The sequence below is a fragment of the Saccopteryx bilineata genome, chromosome 2, assembly GCF_036850765.1.
Source record: "Saccopteryx bilineata isolate mSacBil1 chromosome 2, mSacBil1_pri_phased_curated, whole genome shotgun sequence".
Taxonomy (NCBI): Eukaryota; Metazoa; Chordata; class Mammalia; order Chiroptera; family Emballonuridae; genus Saccopteryx; species Saccopteryx bilineata.
Window position 1 is genome coordinate 221,831,368 of NC_089491.1, and position 25,556 is coordinate 221,856,923.

Genomic DNA, 25,556 nt, shown 5'->3' on the forward strand with positions numbered 1-25,556 from the left:
ATGGGGTAGTGACCCCAACTGGGTGCGTGCCTTCTTCCTGATAGCAGGTTGGCAAAGCCACCAGAGGCCAGTCGAGTATGGGGCTGAGAAGGGCAGCGGGCTCTGGAGGAAGCTCAGAGGCTGTGTGTGTCCAATGGACCCCTGAAACACCCATGCCCTCCCCTGAAAGCTCCCAGGGATACATGGAGGTGGGAGGGACAAGTTCAGGGAGTTCTGCAGCAAAAGTCAGGAGATCTGTTCTTCCCAGGACTGGGAGTTGGGAGACGTTTGGGCGTCTTCTTGCCTTTACTCTTCACAACTGCTCACAGGAAGTCAGAGCTTTATGTTTAATGTTGGAAAATAAGTGCAAAAATGTCAGGGGAGGTAGTGTATGGATCTGGACATTTTTTACAGATTCACATGAGGGCGCCACTTATCTAATGCCTGTGCTGGGCTGCACCACTGGGACCAACAGTCAGCCCTCCTCAGGAACCGGTTTTGGTATTTATATCAGTGTTTCTCCTGTGTTAGTAGTATCCTAGGGCTGCCATGATAAGGTACCACAGATCAGGCAGCTTAAATAACAGATATTTGTGTTCTCACCATTCTGGAATCTGGAAGCTGGAAGCCCGAGGTTAAGGTGTAGGCAGAACTGGTTTCTCCTGAGGCCTCTCTTGTTCGCACATAGGAGACAGTCTTCTCCCTGCGTCCTCACATGGTTGTCCCTCTCTGTGTGCATCTGTGTCCTGATCTCTTCTCAATAGGACACCAGCCAGATAAGATCAAGACACCCCTACTGACCTAATTGTACTTTAATTACCTCTTTAAAGGCCCATTCTGAGGAGGTTAGGATGTCAGCTTCTGCACTTGTTGGGGAACACACAACTCAGCCCATAAAAATTCACCAACATGAGTCATATATAAAAGATTTCAAATTTGGTTCTAAAATAAGACTTACTTCAGGGGACAATTAAGATGACTCTTCTCACATAAACTTAGGGGAGTGTTGGCCAGGTGGCAGTCTCCAGACCTGTCCCCAAGCACTTTTCCATCAGAGGATACCAGGTTCCTTTGCTGTCCCGCCCGGGGCCAGCTCCCCCTCCCATTACTTCCACCTCTCATCTTCTGAAAGAACAAAGTACTGGGGCACGAAGAGCCCCAGTCACTGTGCCACAAGGGGTATGAACATTAACATCTGCTGTGTCAGGGGTATGCAAGCAAAACCCGCACAGTTCCTTTCCAGGTTTGTGTTTTCAAGCCCACTGGTGAGGAAATCAAGAAGATGATGTCATGGGTGGGTGGAGGTGGGAGTCCCTGGTAGCAGGATGTCCATTTCCAAAGGACATCAGCAGGGGTCAGACTAAGCTTATAAATATCAAAGACCAGCACAGGGACAGGAAAGAAGAGGCAAATGGTGAGAAATCTTTCTCTTGCTTTAATTTTTGGTTTCTTTTTTTTTAAAAAAATTTTTTTATTTTAAAGATTTTTTTTTTAATTTAGAGAGGAGAGAGAAAGGGAGAGAGGGAGAGAGAGAGAGGAGAGAGAGACACAGAGAGAAGGTGGGGAGGAGCTGGAAGCATCAACTCCCATATGTGCCTTGACCAGGCAAGCCCAGGGTTTCGAACCGGCGACCTCAGCATTTCCAGGTCAATGCTTTATCCACTGCACCACAACAGGTCAGGCAACTTTTGGTTTCTTGATAGTTCATAGAGTTGAAACTTAATCAGATAGTGACAAACTGTCATAGACACTTCTGTGTTGGCCCATCTCCAGCACTGCTCCCAGGACTCAGTCCTTGAGATGAGGTTCATTCTGGAAGCTAACTAAAAGCCTATCAAAATAGATTTTTCTGTCATTGCAGCAGAATGTGGTTGGGTGTCTAGTCAGAACCAGAATGATGAAATATAAACAAAATGCTGTTTCTTGCACACTTGACCTCGAGATCAAGATTCAAACGCCTCTTGGGGTCCCTTGCAAGGGTCCCTACTGGCCCCTCTCATTACCCAGGAGCCTGAGACCTGGAAGCCTCACCTCAAAAGGGTGAATTCGGAAATCTGTGTACCATCGCAAATTCTATTAGCTTGATTTGCAAAGTTTTACTCCTTGTCATGATTAGTAAGGTTGGTGTGGCACCTGGGCACTAAAAAAGCAAGCAGGGGGTGAGGCGGGCAACACAGCCTATGGTGACTATGCTCTATCTCTGAGCACTTGGATGACCTTTACGTTTTCTTCAGTAGGGCTAGGCTGAGAGGTCACCACTGGGGAGCCCCCATCAACCACCTGGACCAACTTCTCAAAGTAGGGGCACCATTTTACTCAGATGTCACTGGGCTGGTTGGTCCCTCTCCAGTTTGTCTTACCTGTTAGTCTGGTCAGGACCCACACCTCCATTTTTAAAGCCCATCTCCCCTCTCCACTTGATCAAAAGAGATAAAGAAGAAGCTAAAAAAGAGCTCCACTTCCTGAACAGGCAGTGGTGCAGTGGATAGAGCATCGGACTGGGATGCAGAGGACCCAGGTTTGAGACCCTGAGGTCACCAGCTTGAGTGCAGGCTCATCTAGTTTGAGCAAAGCTCACCAGCTTGAGCCCAAGGTTGCTGGCTAGAGCAAGGAAGGGGTTACTCAGTCTGCTGTAGCCCCACCATCAAGGCACATACGAGAAAGCAATCAATGAACAACAAAGGTGTCGCAACGAAAAACTGATGATTGATGCTTCTCATCTCTCTTCGTTCCTGACTGTCTGTCCCTATCTATCCCTTTCTGACTCTCTCTCTGTCTCTGTAAAAAAATAAATAAATAAATAAAAATAAAAAAGAGCTCCACCTGGGTGGGTGGGTGTCTCAAATCCTTACACTTGGGCCCCTGTAATAGCAGCCCCGATGTGTTGGGGTGTGGTGTGCTCAAGAGTGGCCCCCAGAGATGCCACATCCTAATCCAGACCTGTGAATGTATTCTCTTATAGGCAAAGGGGCCTTTGCAGATGAAATCAAGTTACACATCTTGAGATGGGGGATTAATCTCAATTATCCTATATTATCACAAGAGACTTTACAAAAGGGAGACAGGAGGGTCAGAAGCAGGGGGCAGCATTATGTTGGAGCAGAGGGACAAGAGAGAGATTTGAAGATGTGACACCACTGTCTTTGCAGATTGAGGAAGGTGCTATGGGGTGAGGGATAGGGGTGCCTCTGAAAGCTGGAAGAGGCAGTGAAGTTAATATTCCCCCAGTGCCTCTGGAAGGGGTGAAGCCTGTTGACCTGTTTTAGGACTCGTGACTTCTGGAACTGCAGCAGGATAAATTGCGTGTGTGTTTTAGAATTTGTGCTGTCTTCACCACACTGTAGTGATTTGTTACCACAGCAATGGAAAACTAATACCCAGTTGTGGATGCCAAGCAGCAGTTTCCTGCTTTTGATCTGATAGACGGCTTCTCATTACATTTTATTGAACATTTACCTCTTTCTGCCCCTGTGGACATCGCCAAAGAGTGATTGAAATAGAAATGGGAAAATGGTTGGGAACTTGACGAATAAGAGTATATATAATAAAATGAATATATCCTTTTGGTGTTTGTGTGGCAGGTCTTTAATTCTTGGAAATTAGAGTCACAGTTCTCATTTCTCTCCAAGCCACGTGGCAGACACATGTTACCAGGTGGCATCCCACAGCTGGGCCCACAGGGTCACAGGTCCGCAGGTGGCGATAACAAACCTGGAAGCAGACTTCCCCGAAGCTGAAAGTGCATTTTGTGCTTCTGTAAATCACATCAGGTGAGACACCTCAGATCACAGTACCTCACAGTCTCTGTGCGAGTTTCACGTCCCCATCATGAAGTTGTGCAAACGTACTGGCGGCGCTCAGTTGCCCAGGATCCAGTTCTGCCAGTTAAATGCAGAGTTGGAGCCATGGGTCAGTGTCTTCACAGGAGGGGCCACCAATTCCCACTTTCCTTCCTCTTTATTTTCTTCACAGAAGCACATTCCCAAAGAAGGGATCTAGAACAGAGTTAAACCACTTATTAGTATTTTATGCCAGGTCCATTGATTTTAGTCTCGTTCTAATGCCAACTGACAGGTACACCTTGTGATCTGCGCACCCACAGAGCTGATATTGTCTGGACTCCTCCACAGCCCTCTGACCCCACAGGGGCTGGGAAACTCCTTGCTGCCCACACCTGTGGCAAACAAGCTGTGGCCGATGGTGGTCCCATGACAATTTTGTGTGATGGAACCATGTTGAGGACCCAGATATTGTCTACACTACGGTACTCCCAACCCCAAGACCATTGGTCAATTACTTGGTCAATTTGCTAAAAGGAGATGGGTAGAGGGCATGTCTGGCCCTGAGTGGATTTTGGGGGCAGGGCAGGAGGTGGGTCTCAGTTTCTGAGTCTGCCTGCCTCAATTCATCTCACTAACTGGATAAAAGAAACTTTTGCTTTGCCGGTGACATTCCACAAGTTGGTCAAGTTCCCATCATTCTTTTCTTCATGTCTGCCACCTGTTTGTTTTTCTCATAGTTGTGTATCCAGCAGGCCCAGCACTGAGTGCTCTGGCAGCTACAACAAGCTCTTGGGTGTCCATGGCTGGATGGCTCTCAAGGCAACAGGGTGTGTGTGTGGGTCCTTTCTGTCTTCACACGTCCCCTGGAGCAAGCCAGCCTGGCCAATGTCCTTTTCTCTTTTTATCTAAATAGTTTACTCTCTACTGGACCATCTGCTTAACTACTGGAGTTGCAAGGAATTATCATGTGAACTGACCTTTAGAGAGTCCTGTGTTTCATTCTTTTATATTATCTTGGCAGCAAATGGCCAAAACTGCCAAACTGATAATCAGGATGACAAACCTCTCCCATCAGCCCCTGCCCAAAGCTGCCTTTTGCATAAAAGCAGGTGGGCACATTCCGAGGGGACTGGTGGGTCCCTGCTGCCCTGGGCTGTCAAGACACTTGCTTTCATTCTGAGAAAGGAGTGGGAGGACCCTGAGTCCTCGGGCTGCCTGACTTTGTGGCCCAAAGAGGAAAAAACAGGCATGCACCTTTCTCACCAGCTGGGCGAAGTCCGCGCAATCCCGGGGCGGCAGCCTGAGGAGGGGGCGAGTGCAGGAGTCCAGTGCCGAGCCGTGGCCCACGATGAGGATGACGCCTACGGTAGGATAAAGAACAGCTCAAGGTCCAAGCAGGCAGAGAGCACCTTTTATTAGACTGGAGGGGTCACCAAAGTTCTTGAGGTGAAACTATCTCATGGTACCCCAAAGCCTCAAGAGGCCCCAGGGTAGAATAGGTGTAGTTGGTGACTGATCAGTGACATTTACAGTCCTGCCTCTCATTGAACATAATTGGTTCTGCAAGAGTTATCACATCCTCAGGCAGGGTCTAGAGTGGCAGCTCCTGCCTGTGAACTTCAGGAATGAGACTTTGCCTTAATCTGAGCCACCAGCAGTTATCTGAGCTGCCATCTCTCAAGGGATATAGTGGTGGCTGCCACCCAGGCCTGATCCGATTAGCTTGAGAATTATCGGCTAGTTAATCACAATGAGTCTACTGATGACTCATTTTGGATAAGGACATCCAGAGTCCACTGGCTGAGTGAGTCTCCCTCAGGTGACAGGATGTGGGAGCCAAAGCCTGGACAAAGCAGAGCTGGGAAGGTTCACCTAACAGGGGGTCTGGGAGGTGATTTGATCAGGCTCACTGGCTCCACCTAGAGGAAGAAATCAGACAGAGCACTTCCTTTGAAGGCCAGCCTGACTGCAGAGCAATCTGTTCACAGCACCTCCTAATGTGACTATAAATTCTTCAATGTGACACTTAGACTGAAGCTCCATCTACCTTTCCAGTGATATTTCATATTAATTTCATACTCACACCTTTGGTCTCCAAACTCATGGTTACTTGTTGGAATGCCATTGTGGGAGGTAGAGATGCAGGTTTGACTCCTGGCCTGTGCTCTCCATCAGGGTGACTTGGGCACCCAAACCTCTCAGTCCCTTTGAGCTTCAAAGTCACATTGTATAAATGGAGGTGGTATCTCAGACCTCACAGGAAGGTAAGGAGTTAACAGGTCATGTCCGTGAAGGGCTCACCTGTGCCAGGGTATTGCTGGGTATCAGTGTTTACTCTGCAGCCCAGTTGGACTTTCTGTTGCTCTGTCACTGCTTCCGACACCTGTTGCCCTCCTTCCTTGCTCAAGTGCTTCTCGTCCTCATGGGGCACCTCTGTCTCCTGATCCTCCTCATTCTACTACTCGGTGAGACATCCTCAGAGCCTCAGCCACTTGTCATAAGCTTGGATGGATGAGCTGTGCTCCCCGTGGGAGCAGCACACACATAGTGCTCAGTAGACACCGGAGTTGGCAGAGCAGTGATTCTGCATCTGAGTCCCCAAAGGACTGCAGGGGTCCTTGAAGGAAGGATCATCCTGGGACACTGACATTCAGCTGGTGGTGGAGGCTTGAATTGGGACAGCCAGAAAGGGGCCAGCTGGATGGGGCCCCGAGGGCTCAGTGAAAGGCTCTGATTTCACTTTCCATCCTCTGATGTCCTGCGGCAATGACTGTGAGTAACAACATGTGTTTGATAATTAAATGTCACTAAGGCGTGATTCCCAAAAGTATGTTCCCCAGGTTCAGAGCAGTCAAAACAGGCAATGTAGCCATCCTCAGGGCTAGGAGTGCTTGAGGTGCTGGATGTGGCAAGGTTTGGGGTCTCTTCCTGTAGGGTGTCTCAGTGCATGTACCCCGGGTGCACTGGGAACTCTCTGGGAAGGGGCCAGGTGCTTCGCTCCTCCTGGGTCCTATGTCAGCACAATTCTTCATCCCCAGAGCATCTCTGGGATGCGGGGCAGGGCTGGTGGTGAAGCGGGCTGCGTGGTCTCTCACTGCCTCTGTCTGAGGCTCTTTTTCGTGTTATTAATATTCTTAATATTCCAGATGTTTATATGTTTGTACCCCTTTCCCTAACAATATTTAAATTCCTTGAAGGTAGACTGTGTCTTCTTCACTTAGACTCCCCATGATGTTCTGTTTGATGCCTGACACATCGCTGGTGTTCAACACACATTTGCTGACTTAAATTTCTATAAAATTAACCTCTAACTTTTTACTATGGACATTTCTAATATGCACCACAGAAGGGTCTGATGAACTCCACATACCCATCACGGAGCTCCAGCAGTCATCCACAGTTAGCCCTTGTGTATTTCTTTTCTCTGCCCCCTAATATTATTTTAGCGCATATCTGCATATCCACCATGTACCGCGCCATCCCACAGGGACACCTCCAAATGATAAGGACTTTGCATTTGTACACAACCTCCTGCTATTATCACACCTAACATAATTGACAAGACATCCATATTCCAATTCCATACTCTAATCAGCTCAGTGATCTACTGAGCTGATTAATCTACATGCAGATTTCCCCCCATTGTCATTCAACCACATCCTGACATTTGGTTGTTCAGTTCCTAGTCTCTTTGTTTCCTAAGAATTTGGCACAGGTGGTATGTGTTGACCCTGCATCCTGGGTCCCATGGGGTCTCAGCTCCAAAATGGGGGTTCCGGGGCTTCCGTGGCGGGGAGTATGTGCCTACGTAATGCTCTGTTGGGGAGTGGGGAGGAGGAGGTTGGGGAATTATTAGGTTCAAAAAGTGGTCCAGTTTCTATCCCAGAGGTTATGACCCCGACCTCTGGGCACTGCTCATAGCGAGCATGATAGAGGCACTCACCATCCTGTAGGCAACTGTTCACAATCCGTTCCACACTCACCGCACACCTGTCCACATACTCGCTGTAGCTCTCGGCCGGCAGGATGGAAGTGGAGGGGAATGCAGGCCTAAGGGTGGAGACAGGGAACAGCTGCCATCCTGGCCTGCTTGGTGGGGTCCAAGACCATATTGTGGTCAGTTGGAGAAAGAGGATGTTCTCCAGGATGGCTTGGCACAAGGGAGGCTCCAGGTTTGTGCTCAAAATGAGCAAAGGTCTGTCAGTCCCAGCGTTCTCACTGACCACCACATGGGGTTTGTGATGGCAAAGAGTCAGCCATCGGCCAGGCAGAGAATGACAAAGATGCTCTCTAGCCAGGCTCCCCCGAACCCTCTTCTCAATAGGCCCTAACTTTGGGCTTTAGTGTTTGCCCTTGTAGAGTCCATTTTAGCAAGAATTCTGCAAAGCAGTTTAGCAAAAATCCTCCTCCCCCATATCTGATTCCTCTTCCTGATATCTGAGTCCTCTCTCCCCCACCTCCCCATGTCTGATCATCCAGGTTAGCCTTTACCAAGAATCCTGTTAGGTCAGTTTAGCAAGAATTACCCTACCCTTCTAGAAATTAACCCTGCACCCTCCTCCTCAGCTACAAATCCCTATTTGTCCTTATTGTGTTTGGAGTTGAGCCCCCACTGCCACGGTCCCCACTCACTGTCTTTAACAGGAACTGGGAAAGCCCCAGCCACAGTGGCTCTGTGAGAGCTGCGTACCTGTACTCGGTGCTGACGTTGAAGTTCGCCTCTTTCAGCTCTTCCAGGGTCATGAGGGTTGGGGTGGTTTTGCCGGCCTCCCACTTTGTCCATTCAAAGAGTCCAGGTTCCACTCTTACCTTCATTTTTCTCTCCAGTCTGAGCTCTGCATACAACAGAAGACATGTGTAGCATCTTTACTGTCCATTTTGGCTTTATGTCAGTAAGTCTCTTCCCAGATCTAAATAATACCTTTCAAAAATGTGTTTGTTTGTTTTTTTCTTGGCCAATATTGTTTTATGATCACACATGGCTGTGCTGTGTGTGAGACAAAAACCACAAGAGATTTGGAAGATATCAGAGGAGTGATGGCCCCCTGTCCATCGGAAAGGACAGTCTCTCCCTCTCCTTGCATCACAATCCGCAGGCCCAGCCTGGTGCTCGTTCTGATCATCTGGAGCAACTCAACAGCCGGATCAAGATGGCCTCACCTGTGGGTCTAGAATGAGAACGCACCCCAAGAACTCGGCTGATCCAACGATCCATGGAGAAGATACAGCTAATCTTGGAGGATGTCAGTTACATGGGAGTGTCCCCTAACACTTAGACCAGACTGAGGGCAGACTGATGGGTGGAGGGAGTCATCTTCTGGGGCATTTTGACTCCTCCCAACTGACCCTTCCCAAGCATTTTATTCTCCAAACCAAAAGACCTATAAAGTAAGGCCATCTCTTCTTGAGTGGAAGAAAAAAAGACCTTAATGTTCTTATTTGAAATGGAGAAAACTACATTAAACTCAAATTCTGGCAACAGGGCTCCTGAGCCCTGTGAAGGGCTCGTGTCTGCTGTGAACTGATCATACAAAGGAACAGTTTGGAGAGTTGCCAAATGGGGTTGACCACTTCCTTTTGAGGACATCTTATAGGCCATGGTTCTTTGGCTATCCTTTGGGAAAAGGTCCATTCGGACATTCACTGACATAGTATTGAAACAAAGTTTAGCATGTTGGTCTCAGATGTCTGCCTGAAAAACAGGTTGGCCATGTTTGAAGACCTATGAAGCCTTCTGCATGGTTCCACCCCAGCATTCACTAGGGGGCCACCAGTCAAGAACAAAAATGAGTGGTTTTTGAAGGTTAGTGGAATGATAGCAGCCCCTTGTGTAGGTTAGAACAAAGCAAGCTCATTAAATGGCAGGAATAAAAGGGGGTACGGGAGATGGGAAATTCAGGGACCAGTTTGTACCTTTAATCTCACATCTGTATGTGTTTCTCCTCTGTTCACATCTGACTACTCTAGTTGTTGGACAAGGGAGAAATACATGGATCCTGAGCAATCCAGGGAGAAAGCAACTTTATATCTACTTTGCTTTATTTCATCATAGTTAGCAAGAGTTCTCCTCAAACTGAAAGCTTAGAACAAACACAGCTGAGAAGGGCTTACCTAGAGGTTGGGGAAACCCCTGCCTTCGCATGGCCATTTCTGCTGTCCCCACTGTCCGCTAGCAAAGGCCACAGTGGGGGGACCCCTCCTCATTTCTTCTTCCTTCCTGAACCCATGAGGGGTGGAGTGATCTGCTCTGACACAGAAACAGGGAGTCTAACACCACAAGACCGTGTTCCCTGGGTGGGGGAGTCACTGCTTTAAAAAGGTTGCCTTCTCTTAGTCTCTGTCCCCCATCACCTAGTGTAAGACTCTGAAGCTGAGTGAAACCCCAAGATGAGTGTGTGTATTAGTATGTGAGTGTGCAAATGTGTGAGTGTGTATGTGAGTTTGTGTTTATGTAGGTGTGGATGGAGCAAGTTGTGTTAGAAGCCTGGCTTTAGTGTTAGGGCCAGGTCACATCTTCCAACATGCTATTAGAATTCATAGATTTGGGCCTTGGCCAGTTAGTTCAGTGATAGAGCATCAGCCCAGTGTGAAGTTTATGAGGACATAAGAGAGGAGTGAGTCAGCCAAGTGCCTGTGTAGGTCCTGCAGGACTGGTCCAATCCCTCGCTGGGACCCTGGCTGTGCGCCTAGACGTGAGTGGGCACTTTGTCAGAGTTTCTCCCATGTAGAAGTAAGAGGTGGAGACAACACGTGAGACACACATGCTTAGTTGGATCCTTTATTGTTTCAACAGCTCCTCTTATGAAGATTTTAGCCTGGGCTCACTGCCCTCTTGGACACAACTGTAGGTGCAATGCTTGGTAACACCGTCGTCGGTAAGATGGCTCACCCAGCCTCTTGGCTCCTTGTGCTCCTCCTCCAGTGATGTACCTTCCTCCCTGACCTTGGTCTTGTCATTAGCAGATACTGCAACCTCTTTCTAGGCTCAGAGTCAATCTTCTCTGTCTCCAACCAGCCCTTCTTTCTATATGGCTTTCTCTCTCTCATCCTCTGACTGCAGTGGTCCTGCTAGGATTTTATTCCACACTGAGCTCACTTGTCCTCTACCATTCACCTCCCTCAGCCTCTGACTCCCCCTTACCTAGTTTATGACCTACAGTCAATGGTCTTGCCCGCCTGTGTGCACCCTCAGCTCCTCCCGCCCTCTCTTGCTTCATTCACTGCACTCACTTTCTGAACCACCCGGAGTCAGATCCAGCTCTCGGCCTGCTCTCCTTGTCGGCGCTGGAGGCAGCCCGCACCCAGCTGATGGGTCTCAGTGTTAAGTCATTTTCAATGACCTCAGAGGGCTCTTTGTGCTGCTGCCCAGTGGCCACCCTCTATTTGCCGGGCTATGTCCTTCCTGTCCCCTCTCCCTGATATGGATTTCATACCTTCAGGACTCCTCCAACCTGCAGAAGCCCTCCCCTTTCCACATTATCTGGTGCCCTGATCCCCAGTGTGTCTGAGAAAGTAGAGGCAAGCCCCACTTCCACATTTGCCCACCTGCTGCCTCTGTATCCATATGCTCTCCCTTTGTCCTGTCACCATGGAGGGCTGGCCCGTGCTCCTGCATGGTGAACAATATCTAAGTCTGCTTTCCCCACATAGGAGGGCAGGGAGCGTCCAGAGGGAGCAGAACCCCCAGAACAGGCTGCCCTCCCTAGCAAGAACTTCCTTCCTCGGGCAGGTGGAGGCCCAGAAGCTCTGCCAGTGGCTTCCTGGTGCACATCAGCTTTGGTGGTGCTGGACAGCTTCCAGTAGCCAGCCAATTCCCTTGCCCTGGGAGTCTTGCATTTTGGACTTTAAAGAACCACATTTCCCACCTCTCTGGCTTTCTAAAAGCCCCTCCCAGAAGTTTTTCTTTTTCTTTTTAAACACATAGCAGAAGCCAAAGAAGGTGGACAGTGTGATGACAAGGTCCAGCACTGTTACAATACTGACATTCCAGTAATGTTAAGGGTCTCAGTGCCTGCTAACAGTCCTAAGAGGGTTGGTCCATAACTGTCTATGACTCACGTGGCCATTCACAGCCACTCATTCAGTTTCACTGACCTTCCAGGATGTATTTGGCTGTCTGCACACAGCGGAGGGCTGGGGAGGTGAAGACGGAGGTGATTCGGACACCGCTGTCCATTAGTGCTTCTCCTGGAAAAAAAGCAGGTAGAAATGCCTCTGTATAATTATAGCCTCCAGCGGTGGCTGCCCCGATGGGAGGCTTACCACTTGAGGAAGCCAGGCACTTAAATGGCTTCAAGATTTCCAGCCCCTGCTATACACACCCCGTATAACTCCCTGGAGTATGTGGAGCCTGTGAACAGGGTGAGATGGCACTCTTGTGACTATGTCATGTTCTGTGGGAGAGGGGAGATCACCACAGGTGGCCTGACCCATTCAGGTGTGCACATTAAAAGTCAGAGGTTCAAAGGCAGAGGGATTTAACACATCAGAAACTCTACTGTTAGCTTCCAAGATGGAGAGGCCATGTGGCAAGAAATGTGGGTGCCCTCTTAGAACTAAGTGTGGCCCTGTGCTGACAGTGGCAAGGGAATGAGGACTTCAGTCTCACAACCACAAGGAACGAACTTCTCCCAAAACCTGATGAGATTGAACTGCTTCCAAGAGCCTCCAGATAAGAACTTTATCCAGTAACCATTTGGTTTCATGTTCAAGGCCCTGAGCAGAGAACCCAGCCACACTGTGCCTGTGTTTCTGATCTACAGAACTGTGAGCCAACAAGTGGGTGATGCATTAAGTTCCTGGCAGTTTGTTCTGAATGATGGAAAACTCAAGCCAACCTGAGGCTCATGGAAGCACAAGCCTGTGAACAACACTTCCTCCTGCAACATTAGAGGACCTCACCTTTGGTGAAAAAGAGGATCTCTTCAGTAGAAGAACTACAGTACCGAAGTCAGGAGGTTTTAGTTGATGCTGTCATGGGCTGGATTGTGTCCCCTTAAATTCATATGTTGGAGTCCTAACTCCCAGTGCTTCCGAATGTGACTTTCTTTGGAGATGGGGGTCTTTGCAGATTTGATCAAGTTAAGATGAGGTTATGAGGGCAGCTCTAACTCAATCTGATTGTTGTCCTTATAAAAAGGGGACAATTGGACACAGAGACAGACATGAACAGAGGGAGATGATGTGACAACACTGGGAGAAGCCAGCTGTCTACAAGCCAAGGACAGAGGCCTGGAGCAGGTTCTTCCCTCACAGCTTCAGGAGAAGCAACCCTGCCCACACTTCGATCTCTCTAGAACTATGAGACAATACATTTCTGTCGATGAAGCCCCTCGGTCTGTGGGACTTTGTTACGGCAGCCCGAGGGCACAAATACAGAGGCTTTGCTTACATATATGCCCATTCACAGATGCTTTCAAACACACACATGGAGATTGTGCAAACATCCAGGTGAAGATTTAAGCATGCAACACAGAGCTGCGAAAGTACTTTACATATCAGCACACATGGTATACACCACATACTCTCTCTCTCTCTCTCTCTCTCTCACACACACACACACACACACACACACACTCTCCACAGTGTGTTGCAGGAGAAGGAGCCCAGATAAGGTTGTGGGGAGCAGGTCACACTGACCAGTGGGAGTCCCAACTGCCCAACTCTGTCTACCTCCTAACTCTACACTAAGTGGCTTTAAATCAGTGATCTTGATATAGTCTTGGTGTGAGCCCACTATTCACATCACTGAAATCAGCAAATGCTACAAATCAGAGCTGGGCTGCCTGCCCAGATGGCTGCGGACTAAATGCTTACATCACACCACTGGGTGAGGAACCAGAAACGCTGGGTTCCAGTGAGTTACTTCTGTTAATCAGCCATGTGTGACTCGGGGAAGCCTGAGTTAATCCAGAAATTAATTCAGAAAATAAGAAGACCAGATGAGCTCAATGGCCTCTTCTGTTCCAAAAAGTCAATCATGTGGAACCAGAACCCCAGACACAAAATCAAAGAAGGAATTAAAAAACATTTTTTTAACTGACATCTTTAGTGAACCCGACGGTCATTAATTTTTTCCTTCCTTCTCTGTTTTTTACATACCTTTAATTCTTCCCTACTTCCTCAACCATCTGTTCCTGGGTCAAATCTCTGAGCTTTCACTCACAAGCTGTGTGACCTTGGGTGACTTACTCAACCTCTTTGTGCCCCAGCTTCCTCATCAGCATAGACCTCAAAGGGCATGTAGCAAGAGCTCAATACATGTTAGTGGACAACCATTGCCATGATTATTATTACTATTCTTACTAGAACAACTCTCCAATGTACCTGCCATTCTGGACTGGAAAATTCCACAAGAGGATAATGGTGGATCGTTTTCAAAGCCTTTGATGCCATTGCTCCGTGGGGGTAGGCTGCAGGGGAAGTTCAGGTCTGGCCGGTAGTATTTCCCTAAAGTGTAAATCCATATCAGACATTTAGTTTCCTCAAGTAAATGCATTTGTCCCACAATACTCTCAAGATCAAAACCCACATTAGAAGCATAGTTAGCATTTAAATTGTTGACCGTGTTTTTTCTTGAATGTGCTCTGCACTGTGATTTGAGGATAAAAAGGTGCTTTACTGTGCACACATTGCTTCAAATACAGAAAGCTGTTTCAGCCCCAGGAGTCTCAGGACCCTCTCTGTCCTCTCCTGACCCCTGCTCATACAATTTTCCTGAGTAAGAACTAAGTGTCTCCATGTTGGACTGAGCTTAACTGGTTAAGAATCTCAAATTGGCATTAATTAATTAGGTGAAATTCGACCCATTCCCAAAGCTTAAGTGTGTCATATTGCCTGTGGGAACAGAACCCATACAGCCGGCTAGAGAGGTGCCTGCGTTGTGCACTATTCAGTCAATTGCTTGAGGTGGTACTGGAATCTGGAGGATTCCCTGGATTTCCCCACCCACCTACCCATCCAGAGGCTGCAAAGCACCATGGTTGACGCTGAGTTTGACCCTAAGCTTTAATCTGACAGTCTGGGGCAAATCCTGGCACCACCAGTTACTGGTGTGATTAGAAGTAAAGGATTTACTCTTCCTTATCAGTAAAAGGGGAAGTACTACTTTGATGAATTATTGAGATAATGCCCAGAACCTGGCTCCTGTAAGATGTCAGTAAGTGGCTCGTTATCAAATTATCTGATCTCATTATCAAATTATTGACTACCCTGCAGAGGTCACCACTCTGCACCAAGACCTCACATCCTCCCAAGTCACCCCCAGACCTCCTGGTACAACAGATTCTAGCATACTTTGTTTTTTAGTTACCATGCACAATTTTCCTGAAAGCTCGCTCCTTGGAAATTCCATTGGCAGACCAGATATTTCATCTGAACCATTAACTTTTAGAGAAATCTGTGCCTTTATTGGCTATGTGAGAGGGAAGATGTAGAAGGAGTGTGGCCTATAGGTGATGGAGAAGTTGCTCAAGTAGTGGCAAATCATCTCAGGCTTGATTTCCACCTGGTCGAAGGACTTGCCCTTGTACACACCCACCATGCTGCCCACCATCGCCGCAGGAGCTTGTGTCCCGCAGGTGTCTTCACCGCAGCCTTCTCCATGGGCGGGGCCTCCTTCTGCCTTGGGCAGGCTCTTGGGCAGCGGCAGTAGGTGCTGCTCCCTCCACCAGCTCCCGTTCACCTGTCACCACCACTGCTGCTGGGTGCTGTACAGCTGCACCAGCTGTTCACAGGACACATCAAAGCAGCTGATCACCGTCCATGTTGCGGTAGGTGAACATGCGGAGAGTCCACCTCCGCCATCTCTTCGCTTCTTTGGAAAGGACTATCCACTCTTAACAGCCTTTATTAAATGTTACCTTTAAGCTGGTCATTTTCAGTGTCTTAAAATGTATTTCATAATAGGTGACTTGATCTTTTGTCTAGGACTCCCTGGTTGGCAAACTGCGGCTCGTGAGCCACATGCGGCTCTTTGGCCCCTTAAGTGTGGCTCTTCCACAAAATACCACGTGTGGGCGCTACCTTGATAAGAAATGTACCTACCTATATAGTTTAAGTTTAAAAAATTTGGCTCTCAAAAGAAATTTCAATCGTTGTACTGTTGCTATTTGGCTCTATTGACTAATGAGTTTGCCGACCACTGGTAGGTGAATGAATATTTTTCCTTATATCCACCTATTATCCTGTTGTTTCTTTCTTGAGCCTTCATACCTCTACTTGATATTGTTTCATAGAGACAACCATAGAACTACCTCTGTGAGTTCTTGGAGGTATATTTGGTCATAATGTGATTGGCTCAGAATTTTTCTGTTGCGTGCTGGTCATCTGCCAATGGTTTTCCCTATTCATTTCCCCCTTTATTGAACTGCCGTGATCCTGGAGGAACCCCAAAGGGTCTGGGTAGCCCAGAATCTGGGAATAGATTTTATCACTGTGTTCATTCAATGCCTTCATGAAATCATGGCTGTCTGTTAGGGATATAACAATGACACAGATGTGGATCCCCAGTACAGAGACTGGTTTGTGGGACTTTGTATTTTCAAGTCACAGCCCTTCATTCTTGGCATCCAGAAGGATAAAGTTGGGGAGAGCAAGAGAATGTTCAAAAGTCAGCTCTTCAGTTGAGAAAGATAGGTAAACATTGTAGGGCAATGACCACCGCAGTGAAGATCAGATGGGAGAGATACAGTGATGAGATTGTGAGACAGGGCAAGTGCCAGCAGCCGAGGGCCCAGAGACCACAGGCCAGCATGACTTGCTCAGAAGTCAGTGCTGCACACACTAACCCAATACTATGTGTGCCGCTGTAGTATGCGGACTGGCCATGTATTACACCAGCAGGCTTGCTTGCTAGTACAACCATTCTTCTATCTTCCACAAAGCATTTGACCTAGGATACTCATAGACACCACCTAAGGTACTGATGGACAGCATACACACCAATGCCTTCCTGTAATGCCTACAGGGAAAGAAGTGGCATGTATCCACTTCACTTGTACAATCTATATGTAATCATTCTGAAGAATGGTGCCATGGGGAATCTGGCTCAGAAACTCAGGAAGTGATCTCATCTGTTAGCTTTGTCTTGCGTCTGCATTGAGGGACAGCCAGGACTTTACCTACCATCAGGAGTGGAACACTGTTGCAGCCACGACTTTCCGAAGATTTGATCCACGCGCTCCCCGTGGCGTACCACCAACACACTTCTCCTCATGACGGTGGCCTGAGATGGTGGAAGGAGAGAAAAGCTGTGGTAAGCAATAGACATGTTCAAAATATATGTCCATCAATTGAGTAGCATAGCCAGACATTGTTGAAATGTGCAATTTAACCTCCACATTATTAGACTTCAAAAAAGAATTGCCTAGTAATCCAGCAGCTGGCCTAGAAATGGACCCCTTCTTTCCTTCCTTGTTCTGTAGATTTACCTTCAGCTTTACCAATGTCATTGCAACAGAAGAGGACTAGCAATTGCAGGTGAAAATATCTTTCACTTCTTGCAACCTTTTATTTCCTGGGCATTATAACATTGTAAAGCAAATGAAAAGAAACAGAAATGTCCAAACCATGGCACATCAACTTCTTTACTCTTTGGTCTCTTCTAAGTGCTTATCCCTGGTCATAGTCCATTCCAGCTGCTCTAACAGAATACCATACACTGGTTGGCTTAGAAACAACAAGTATTTACTTCTCTCATTTCCTTGTCCATACTGATGTGCTAGTAGGTTGCAAGACACATATGTTTCTAACTGTTGCCTGCTTACTAACCATCTCAAAGTACTCTCAATGCTTTGGGCTGAGGTTTTGGATTTTGGATTTGAGGTATTTTCTCCCCTGGAGGAGCCTGGAGCATTTTAACTTTGAAAAGCGGAGCTTGGCAACAAGAATATTAAGATACAGTGAAAGGTTCACAGGGAATGGATGGAACTGAGCCCGGGTCCACAGAACAACAAGGCTGCAATGACTCTTAAGATGTGAGGTGCTGTATGTGTGCCCTGTGACTGCTGTAACCAAGTGCCACCAACTGAGTGGCTTAGAACAAAATTAATTTATTCCCTCACAGTTCTGGATAACAGACATTCAAAATCCAGGTGTAAGTAAGGCTGTGCTCTCTCAGAGGTTATAAGGGAAGGTTCTTCCTGCCTCTTCCAGTTCCTGGTGGCCCCAGCAATCAATTGGCTTGTGGCCTCATTGATCCCATCTCTGCCTCATGCTCACACAGCCTCTTCCCTGCATGCCTGTAGCTTCTCTTCTTGTGTATGTCAAACCCCCTCTGTTTTCCTCTTGTAAGGGTAGCTGTGATTAGATTCAGGGCCCACAGGATAATGCAGAATATTCTCCTTCACTCAGTCCCATGTAAAGGCCCTTTTCCCTTATAAAGTAACAGTCACAGTTCAGGGATTAGAACCTCCTATCTTTGGGGCCATTATTCAGATCACTACAAGTCAATTTACCAAACCTGATGCCCCAGTTTCCTTGCTATTTGGGAGGGGCACGTGTAGACCAGGTGAGAGGGTTTAGTCCACAGGGAGGCTTGTGCCAGGTTTTCATGCACTTGAAGCACCAGTGAGTTTAGACACAGGCTGAGCTATAGGCTAAGCCTTTTATTCCAGCTTCTCCCCATCCACCAACCTGCAAAGGAGGCTCACAGCTCCAGGAAGGCCCACCATCTATGTCTGCTGTCATACTCTCCACCTGATGAGTTTAGACTTCACTGCACCTTCCCAAACCTGGGCAGTTTGGGGGAGGGAAGCCATTTTTGTCTCTGTGGCTGCCAGGTCTCTAACTGCCGGTCAGCGGCTCCTCTTCCCTGGTCCATTCTGTCCAACTGAAGACCTGGTTCACAGAGCTACCTGACTCCTACCCTGGGTCCAGCTTCTGGTGCTCAGCTTTTGTCTGGACCAAGCCCACTCAGACTGGAGGCAGCCTCTGAGGGACAACAGGTTTGTGGAGATGGAGGATGAGTTTTGGATTTAGGAGTCTCAATCAGGGCCTTTATTAGGTCATTCCATGTTTTATTAAATAAGAATTTTGGGCAGGCCCCGAGCCAAGCTCTGGGACACAGAAAGGAGCCAGACGCTGTAGCCCTGTTCTCTGGGCAGTAACACGGGACTGTCAGGGTTACCCAGTTTGGTGATGAGAGAATCAGGGTGGGAGCTCTGGATTCTAGGCAGGGCTGTGTCCCTGTCCCTTCCCTGTTCTGTGTCCTAGCATCATGACTGAGTGACAGCCACGTGCTCCCTGCTCTTGCAGTCTCAGCAGGCACCTCTGGAGCATGCAGGTCAGCTCATAGTCATGGGGGTTCACCCTGGGCCCAGGTGGATGGAGCAGCCATGGTGTCAGCACCGAAGGGAAGGGACTCCTGCCCAAGTCTGGCTGCCACTCCGGGCAGCAAGGTATATGTCTGTAGAACAGAAGCTGCACCTGTGAGGCGGTGTCTCTGCAGAGTTAATATTAAAGGATGATGTCACTAAGCTCACTTTACAAAAGAGACTCTGTCACCTGCAAAGCCTGAATGCTGCCAGCACTCCTGGGCCTTGGTGGGGGGTGGGGTTCCCCACTGCTTCTGCTGCTGGCTTCCCCGTCCTTTCGGGAGTTCAAGTCCACGGCTAGACTGAAGGTATATGTTCTGTGGGAGGAGAAACGAGAGGCTGTGTCACAAAGACAGTGAGAAACACCTGGTCATGCGTGCACTCGAGAATGTACCTGATGAGATGAAAGATCATTGTGAGGGCAAATGAAATGATGTGTTAGAAGAGCTCAGTGCTCAGCACATAAACCATCCTGAGTTTTGGTGGCTGTTTGTCACCTTATCACCACCTAACTGAACTGTGTCCCTCCAAATCCATATGTTAAGATTCTAAACCTTTGGGACTTCAGCATGTGACTGTATTTGGAGATAGGGGGTCTGTAAAGTGTTAATTAAGGTAAAATGAGATCATTAAGGTGGGCCTTTCTCCAAGATGACAAGTCTCATTATAAGGAGAGGAGATTAGAACACAGATACACACAGAGGGACAACTACGTTGAGGACACAGGGAGAAGACAGCCCTCTACACTCCAAGGGGAGAGGTCTCAGGAGAAACCACCCCTGTAGACACCTTGATCTTGGACTTGCAGCCTCCAGACTGTGAAAGAACAGATTTTTATTATTTATCTGCTCAACCTCTGGTATCTTTGTTATAGTAGCTTGAACAGCCTGTTACAAAATTCTGTTAGAGTCACCTTCTGTAGTAGGCAAGGGTGTAAGGGGAACATGGTTGGGATGCAGGAATGCATGAGCAGTGAACAGACAAATTCAGAGCTATAGAAACACACAGGAAAGGGGAGCATCATTTTTGTTACGTAAAAACATTGCTTTCATCCTGCTCTTTGGACTGTTGTATTCCTCATGATTTTTAACACCCAGAAACCTTAAATTTTAAGTGTTTAATAACCATTATTGAAGACAGATCTAAGTGTCTCTTTAAGATCTCTTCCATCATGTCAATGCTTTCAGAACTCTCTCCAGAGAATCCAGATTCAGAAATACATTCATTTAAACCGCCTTCTCTTTTCAAATAATTTCCTTCTTCTGTTTAATTCTTGGCTTTGCCAGGAATTGATTTCAGTATGTGATGTGAGGCCATGTAAAATGCCACTTATTTTATACCCATTTCTTTCCCCGTTTCTGATGTAGCTAACAGATGTGAATGTCCCCATAAGCCAGTGCCATATGCCACTGGTCGGGTTTTCCTGTTTCCTTTAAGCCAAAACCATATTATAGACTTGTCACACATTTTGAACATCCTGGTAGGGTAACCATCTACTCTCATTGTTTTTATTTTTGAAGTTTTCTCAGCTTTTCTTTCCTGTTTAATCTGCCAGATAAACTTTTCAATCCTTCACCAAAGCTCCAGAAAATGATGCTGCTGGGATCTGTCCTGGAATTTCTTTAAACCTGGAAGTGACTGCAGGAGGCATCAATATAGTCACAATTCATTTGTTTGTTTGTTTTTTAAATCACGAATGTGGTGTGTTTCTATTTATAGGCCCATTTGTAGGTTTTGCATTTCTCGTAGAGAGGCCTCAGGACCCCCAGTTGTTATTAAACTGATGGCTCCCCAATCTCTACCCTGAGACCTTCAGGAAACAGAGCCAGGAGCATCTCAAGGACATCTGTCCTGCATCTCAACCATCCAGAGCACTCAGGTTGTCTATTTTGACCACCATGGTCATATGCCCTGGACCCTTCATCACCCTCACAATGCTTTGCTTTAGTTAATGCGTTTCTCAAATTGTCCACAACCTGTGTCATCTCTTTCCATGTTGTTGGTTGTCCTGCCTTGAGCTGTAAACTCCCGTTGGTGGTAACCAGGTCAAATAGACTGACTCACTTTGTTCAGGTGAAATGGGAGCTTTACTGATCATAAATAAACCCAGAACACTGACATTATATTTGAACCATTGACATTTCCATCTTCAAATGAACTTGCTCTCAGTAGTGAAGACACTATTCATAAAGTCTCCTATTGACACAGGAAACGTTGGTTTCCTCTTCCTGAATGTGAGGTGGGGACACCCGCACCCTGCTGTGGCTCACTGTGTGGACAGCAAAGTCTTGTTATCTATAAATAACACCTGTGAAGTTCACGGTTAGAGACAAAACTGACTTTTTTTTGCTAGTCTTTCAAATGCAAAACAATCAAGATGGTGATGGGATGTCAACAATGAGAGAAGAAAGGAGAAGCATTTGCAATTTCAGTGTTTCTGTTTTTCTCTTTAACTTAAGAGAAACACTTAATGGTTATCGTATACCATGGACGTGTGTTTAAATTCCCCCCTGTCTTTTAAAAGGGGCATAGTCTGTGGGGTTGTATGGATGATGTTCCTATACTGGTTGCTAAAGCCACCATAACAAGGTACCACAGACGGGGCAGCCTGAACAACAGAAATACATTCTCTCATAACCTGGGGGCTGGAAATCCCAGATCAAGGTGCTGTCAGGGTTGGTTCCTTCTGAGGCCTCTCTTCTGGGCTTGTATGTGGCCATCTTCTCCTTGTGTCCTCATGTGCTCTTTCCTCTGTTTGTGTCTGTGTCCTGATCTCCTCTTCTTATAAGGACACAAGTCATATTGGATTAAGGCTCACTCTGGCAGCCTCATTTTAATTAAATGTCTTTGGTAAAGACCCCATTTCCAAATACAGTCACATCCTGAGGCTTTAGGAGTCAAATGTTCACCATATGAATTTTTGGAAGACCCAGTTCAGCCTGGAACCAAACCATTATCACATAGGAGTTGCCTGCTGCCAGCTCTCCCTGTAGTTTTGTAGTTACAGCCTTGTATGGCTTTACTATTAGAAACTTCCTTTTGGCTAAAAGACGACAAAATGTCTACCCTTCAGGCCTCTCTTGGTTCTACTATTCTTCTATGTGGAGAGTTGAAAACAGCTGTGATTTAAGAATAATTGATTCCATCATGATCACCTTGATCACCTTTGATCCTTTTCTTCACAGGAACAAACAAATATTATTGTGCAAATTGTTGCCAAGGAAACCCAGACTCCTGTAACTACTGGTATATTGGCTGAGGATGTTGTACTGGTGAGGGAGACTGATTTAGTTGCCAAGTAATGACCATCATAGCTGCAAATTCATACCTAAAAGTGTGTCCCCTAAGGCAGGTTGGGGACTCCTCCCCGTATACTTATACCTCTGCTCTCAGGTGCTATAAGGTCAGCAGTTCTTGCCACCTGGGTTGCGCAAGCCAAGGGTGAGTCCTGCAGCTCAGTGAGGCTTTGGACAGTGTCATCTGACCACATGTCCCATTATTCAACAGATTAGTGATTTCAAGACATGAAAGGACTGTTTTCTAATTTAAAAATCTCTAAGTATATAATAAAGCATCTTTTGGGCAGTTTTAGAAGACTTAACCAGGATCCGTGAGTCTGACAGCAGACTGGTTTTCTGCCATTCTGGTCAATAATCATGTCAGTTTTTCCAATTGCTCCACCAGGAAGGATGGAAGTGCTTCCAAAACACAGCCAAGCAGACACCCCACAGCCTAGCCTCACCTCATACTTACTTTTTTCTTCTTTTGTTGCATTTTTTTTAATACTCATTAATTCCAAAGGGAAACTTGTCTCTAAGAAAAAATAGTCCCAGAAATGTCATGCTTAAAGACTAGAATAATTATTTTGATAACAGGTGGCTAACAGGCTAATTGTAAAGCAAAAAATGTCACAGCTACAAACTCATCTTCTTCAGAGTCTTCACTGCTGAGATCTAGAAACATCTAGGTTTGTCAATTGCTTAGTGACAGCACAAGGACAGGGGCCATGTGGGAGCCCCCCTCTTCCTGGAACTCAGAGGGTCAGTTTCACCCTCACTGGTGTACAAACCAGAGAGCCCTGGGTCGTCTGACTTCTCTCCCTTGGACCCAATTTCCTTAGAATTTTTTTTTTTACATTTAAAATTGATTAATTTCTGTTTTGAAAAGTAATACATTTATATGATTCAAAAGTTTTAAATTATGGAATGGTACTGAAAATTGTTTCTTCCATTCCTGTTCCATTCTCCCAGCTTCAACTCCCAGCCCCCACTGGTGACTGCTGTTAGAGGTTTCTAGAGAGTCTCCTTTCCAGGGAACTTTTATGCACAGACATGCATACAAATACATGTCGTGCGTATATGCACACAGACAGGTATGTTGAACTTCATCCCTTCCCCACAAATAGTACTATACACACTGTTCTGCAACTTACATAGGATTTTTTTATCAGTGCATAAAATACTTCCTCATGACCATCTCAAAAAATTGCAAGTATTCTATTGTGTGAGTGTACCACAATTTTGTTTCACTGAATTACCATTATTATTATTTAGTTTTCTCTTTCATAGGTTTTTTAGGTCATTGTTGAAAGCATACACACACCTTTTTCTAGTTATCCAATCAAATGTCATCGAAGTGCTGCTGTGAGGGGGTTTTACAAATGCGATTACTCCATAATCAGTTGGCTTTAAGTTAAACAGAGCATATCTTATCTGGGCCTGACTTATTCAGCTGGAAGCTCTTTAAAAAAGGCTTCAGGCTTCCCTGAGCTCAGAGATTCCAAGTAGCAGCTGTGTCTGAACCTGCTTATCCATCTATCTGGTGGTCCTTCCTGACTGCCACACCTAGCCCATGAGCTCTCGCTCGCCCATGGTTTCCAGCCTGCTGTGGGCTCCTTCCCTTCCTTCTTGCCTCCCCTTGCTTACCCACCCCTAACAATTGCACAAGGCAGTTCCCTGAAATAAATCTATATATGTATATGTAGGTACATGGCCCATGATATAGGTATATATTATAATATAAATAATACAAAATAATATAACAAAACATAAATTAGTTAAATCATAAATAAATAATTATATATTCACTAAAGAATAATATAAAATATATTTATATGTATTTATATTATAAATATGTATGTCCATATATATGTGTGTATAATATAAAAATTACTGTTTTTGTTTTTCTGGTTGAATCTTGACTGATACTAAACTTGGTGTCAAGAGTGGGATGCTGCTGTAGCAGACACCTGAGACTGAGCAGTGGGCGGAAGCTGGGAGAACTTTGAGAAGAATGATCAAGTCTAAATGACCTCGGACAGACTGTTAATAAAATTATGGCTGCTAAAGGTTTTGCTGGTGAGGACTTGGGATGTGAGGTGAGAGACACATTATATAGGAAATCGGAGGAAGGGGAGTCCTTATGATGTAGTAGAAAAAAAAGTTGAGTGAAATTGTGAGTGGAAAGCAGAACCTGTAAGCAAGGAAGCTGGTCGTGTAGCTAAAGACATTTCCACGTCAAGTGTTAAAGGTGTGAGGAGGAAGAGATGTTGAGGGAGGACGTGTTAAATAAGAAGAACCAGTAGTTGGTGATTTTGAAAATCTTGACTCTTCAGGAGATGTGAAAGATGCTAAAATTAAGAAATTCCAGCTGAACATGAAGCCACCAGGAGTCCTATAGCTTCAAGGAAATGAATTCTGCTAACAACCATGTGTGCTTATGGGAGGACCTCCAGCCTCAGATAAGCTCCCAAACCCAGTCCCAGCCCCAGCCCAAACCTGCCTGCAGTCTTGGGAGCCCCTGAGCTAAGCCATGCCCAACTTCTGAACCATGGAAACTGAGATAAAAAATGTATATGGTTTTAGCTGTTAAGGACATCTGTTATATAACAACAGAAAATTAATAATGTACAGTTTATATACTGGGCAGAAGGATAAATAAAACCAAGCATACAGCCTTTGATTGTAATTTATGTCTGTAATAAAGAAGTGGTATTTTGCAGTCTTTTGGGATTACGATCTCCAAAGCCATATAGAGTAATTTATGTTTTCTGAGTGTTATCAGCAGAAAACCACTAGATAGCCAAGATACTTACTGTATCCCTGCAGGGATAATGTTGCCAGCATGGCAAATTTTTACCAATGTTGGAATGGTCTAGAAGCATTCAAACACTGTTTTCAGGTGGACGCTTTCAGACACTAACTCAGAGATCTTTGGGCTGCCACTCAAGGCGACACTCACCTGTGCTTCACCCATGTGTCACATTCGCTGGCTCGTTCCGTGTAGTTCTCCGGCAGGAAGCCCCGGCAGCCGCTCCGCTGCGAGATTCCAATCACCCAGCCCTCGCTGGCTTCCTCCTGCTGAGTGGGGTCCACAAAGATGTAGTCTCCAGGACTTAGTGTCAGCTCATCCACGTTCTGGGGTTTGTACTGAAATAGAGCCCTCAGAGTCTGGAAAAGAGGCAAATGTTTTCAGGTCTCAA

At 46.4% G+C, this 25,556-nt stretch overlaps 1 protein-coding gene across 4 annotated transcripts in view; it reads right to left on the reverse strand.

The window, feature by feature from the left end:
- Positions 1 to 25,556, reverse strand: part of UBASH3A (ubiquitin associated and SH3 domain containing A) — a 39,582-nt gene that overhangs the window by 698 nt on the left and 13,328 nt on the right. Inside the window, exons 6-14 of one of the 4 annotated variants that reach the window (XM_066254946.1) lie at positions 25,316 to 25,524; positions 19,266 to 19,392; positions 16,887 to 16,986; positions 14,088 to 14,210; positions 11,856 to 11,948; positions 8,452 to 8,596; positions 7,705 to 7,811; positions 5,016 to 5,122; positions 3,828 to 3,974 (exon numbers count right to left, since the gene is read on the reverse strand). In XM_066254946.1, the coding sequence (XP_066111043.1) occupies positions 3,837 to 3,974; positions 5,016 to 5,122; positions 7,705 to 7,811; positions 8,452 to 8,596; positions 11,856 to 11,948; positions 14,088 to 14,210; positions 16,887 to 16,986; positions 19,266 to 19,392; positions 25,316 to 25,524 (1,149 nt within the window). In that variant the 3' untranslated portion in view covers positions 3,828 to 3,836. Of the gene's footprint in view, positions 1 to 3,227; positions 3,975 to 5,015; positions 5,123 to 7,704; positions 7,812 to 8,451; positions 8,597 to 11,855; positions 11,949 to 14,087; positions 14,211 to 16,886; positions 16,987 to 19,265; positions 19,393 to 25,315; positions 25,525 to 25,556 lie in introns of those variants that run through there. The other 3 variants (XM_066254947.1, XM_066254945.1, XM_066254948.1) reach the window with 3 other exon arrangements.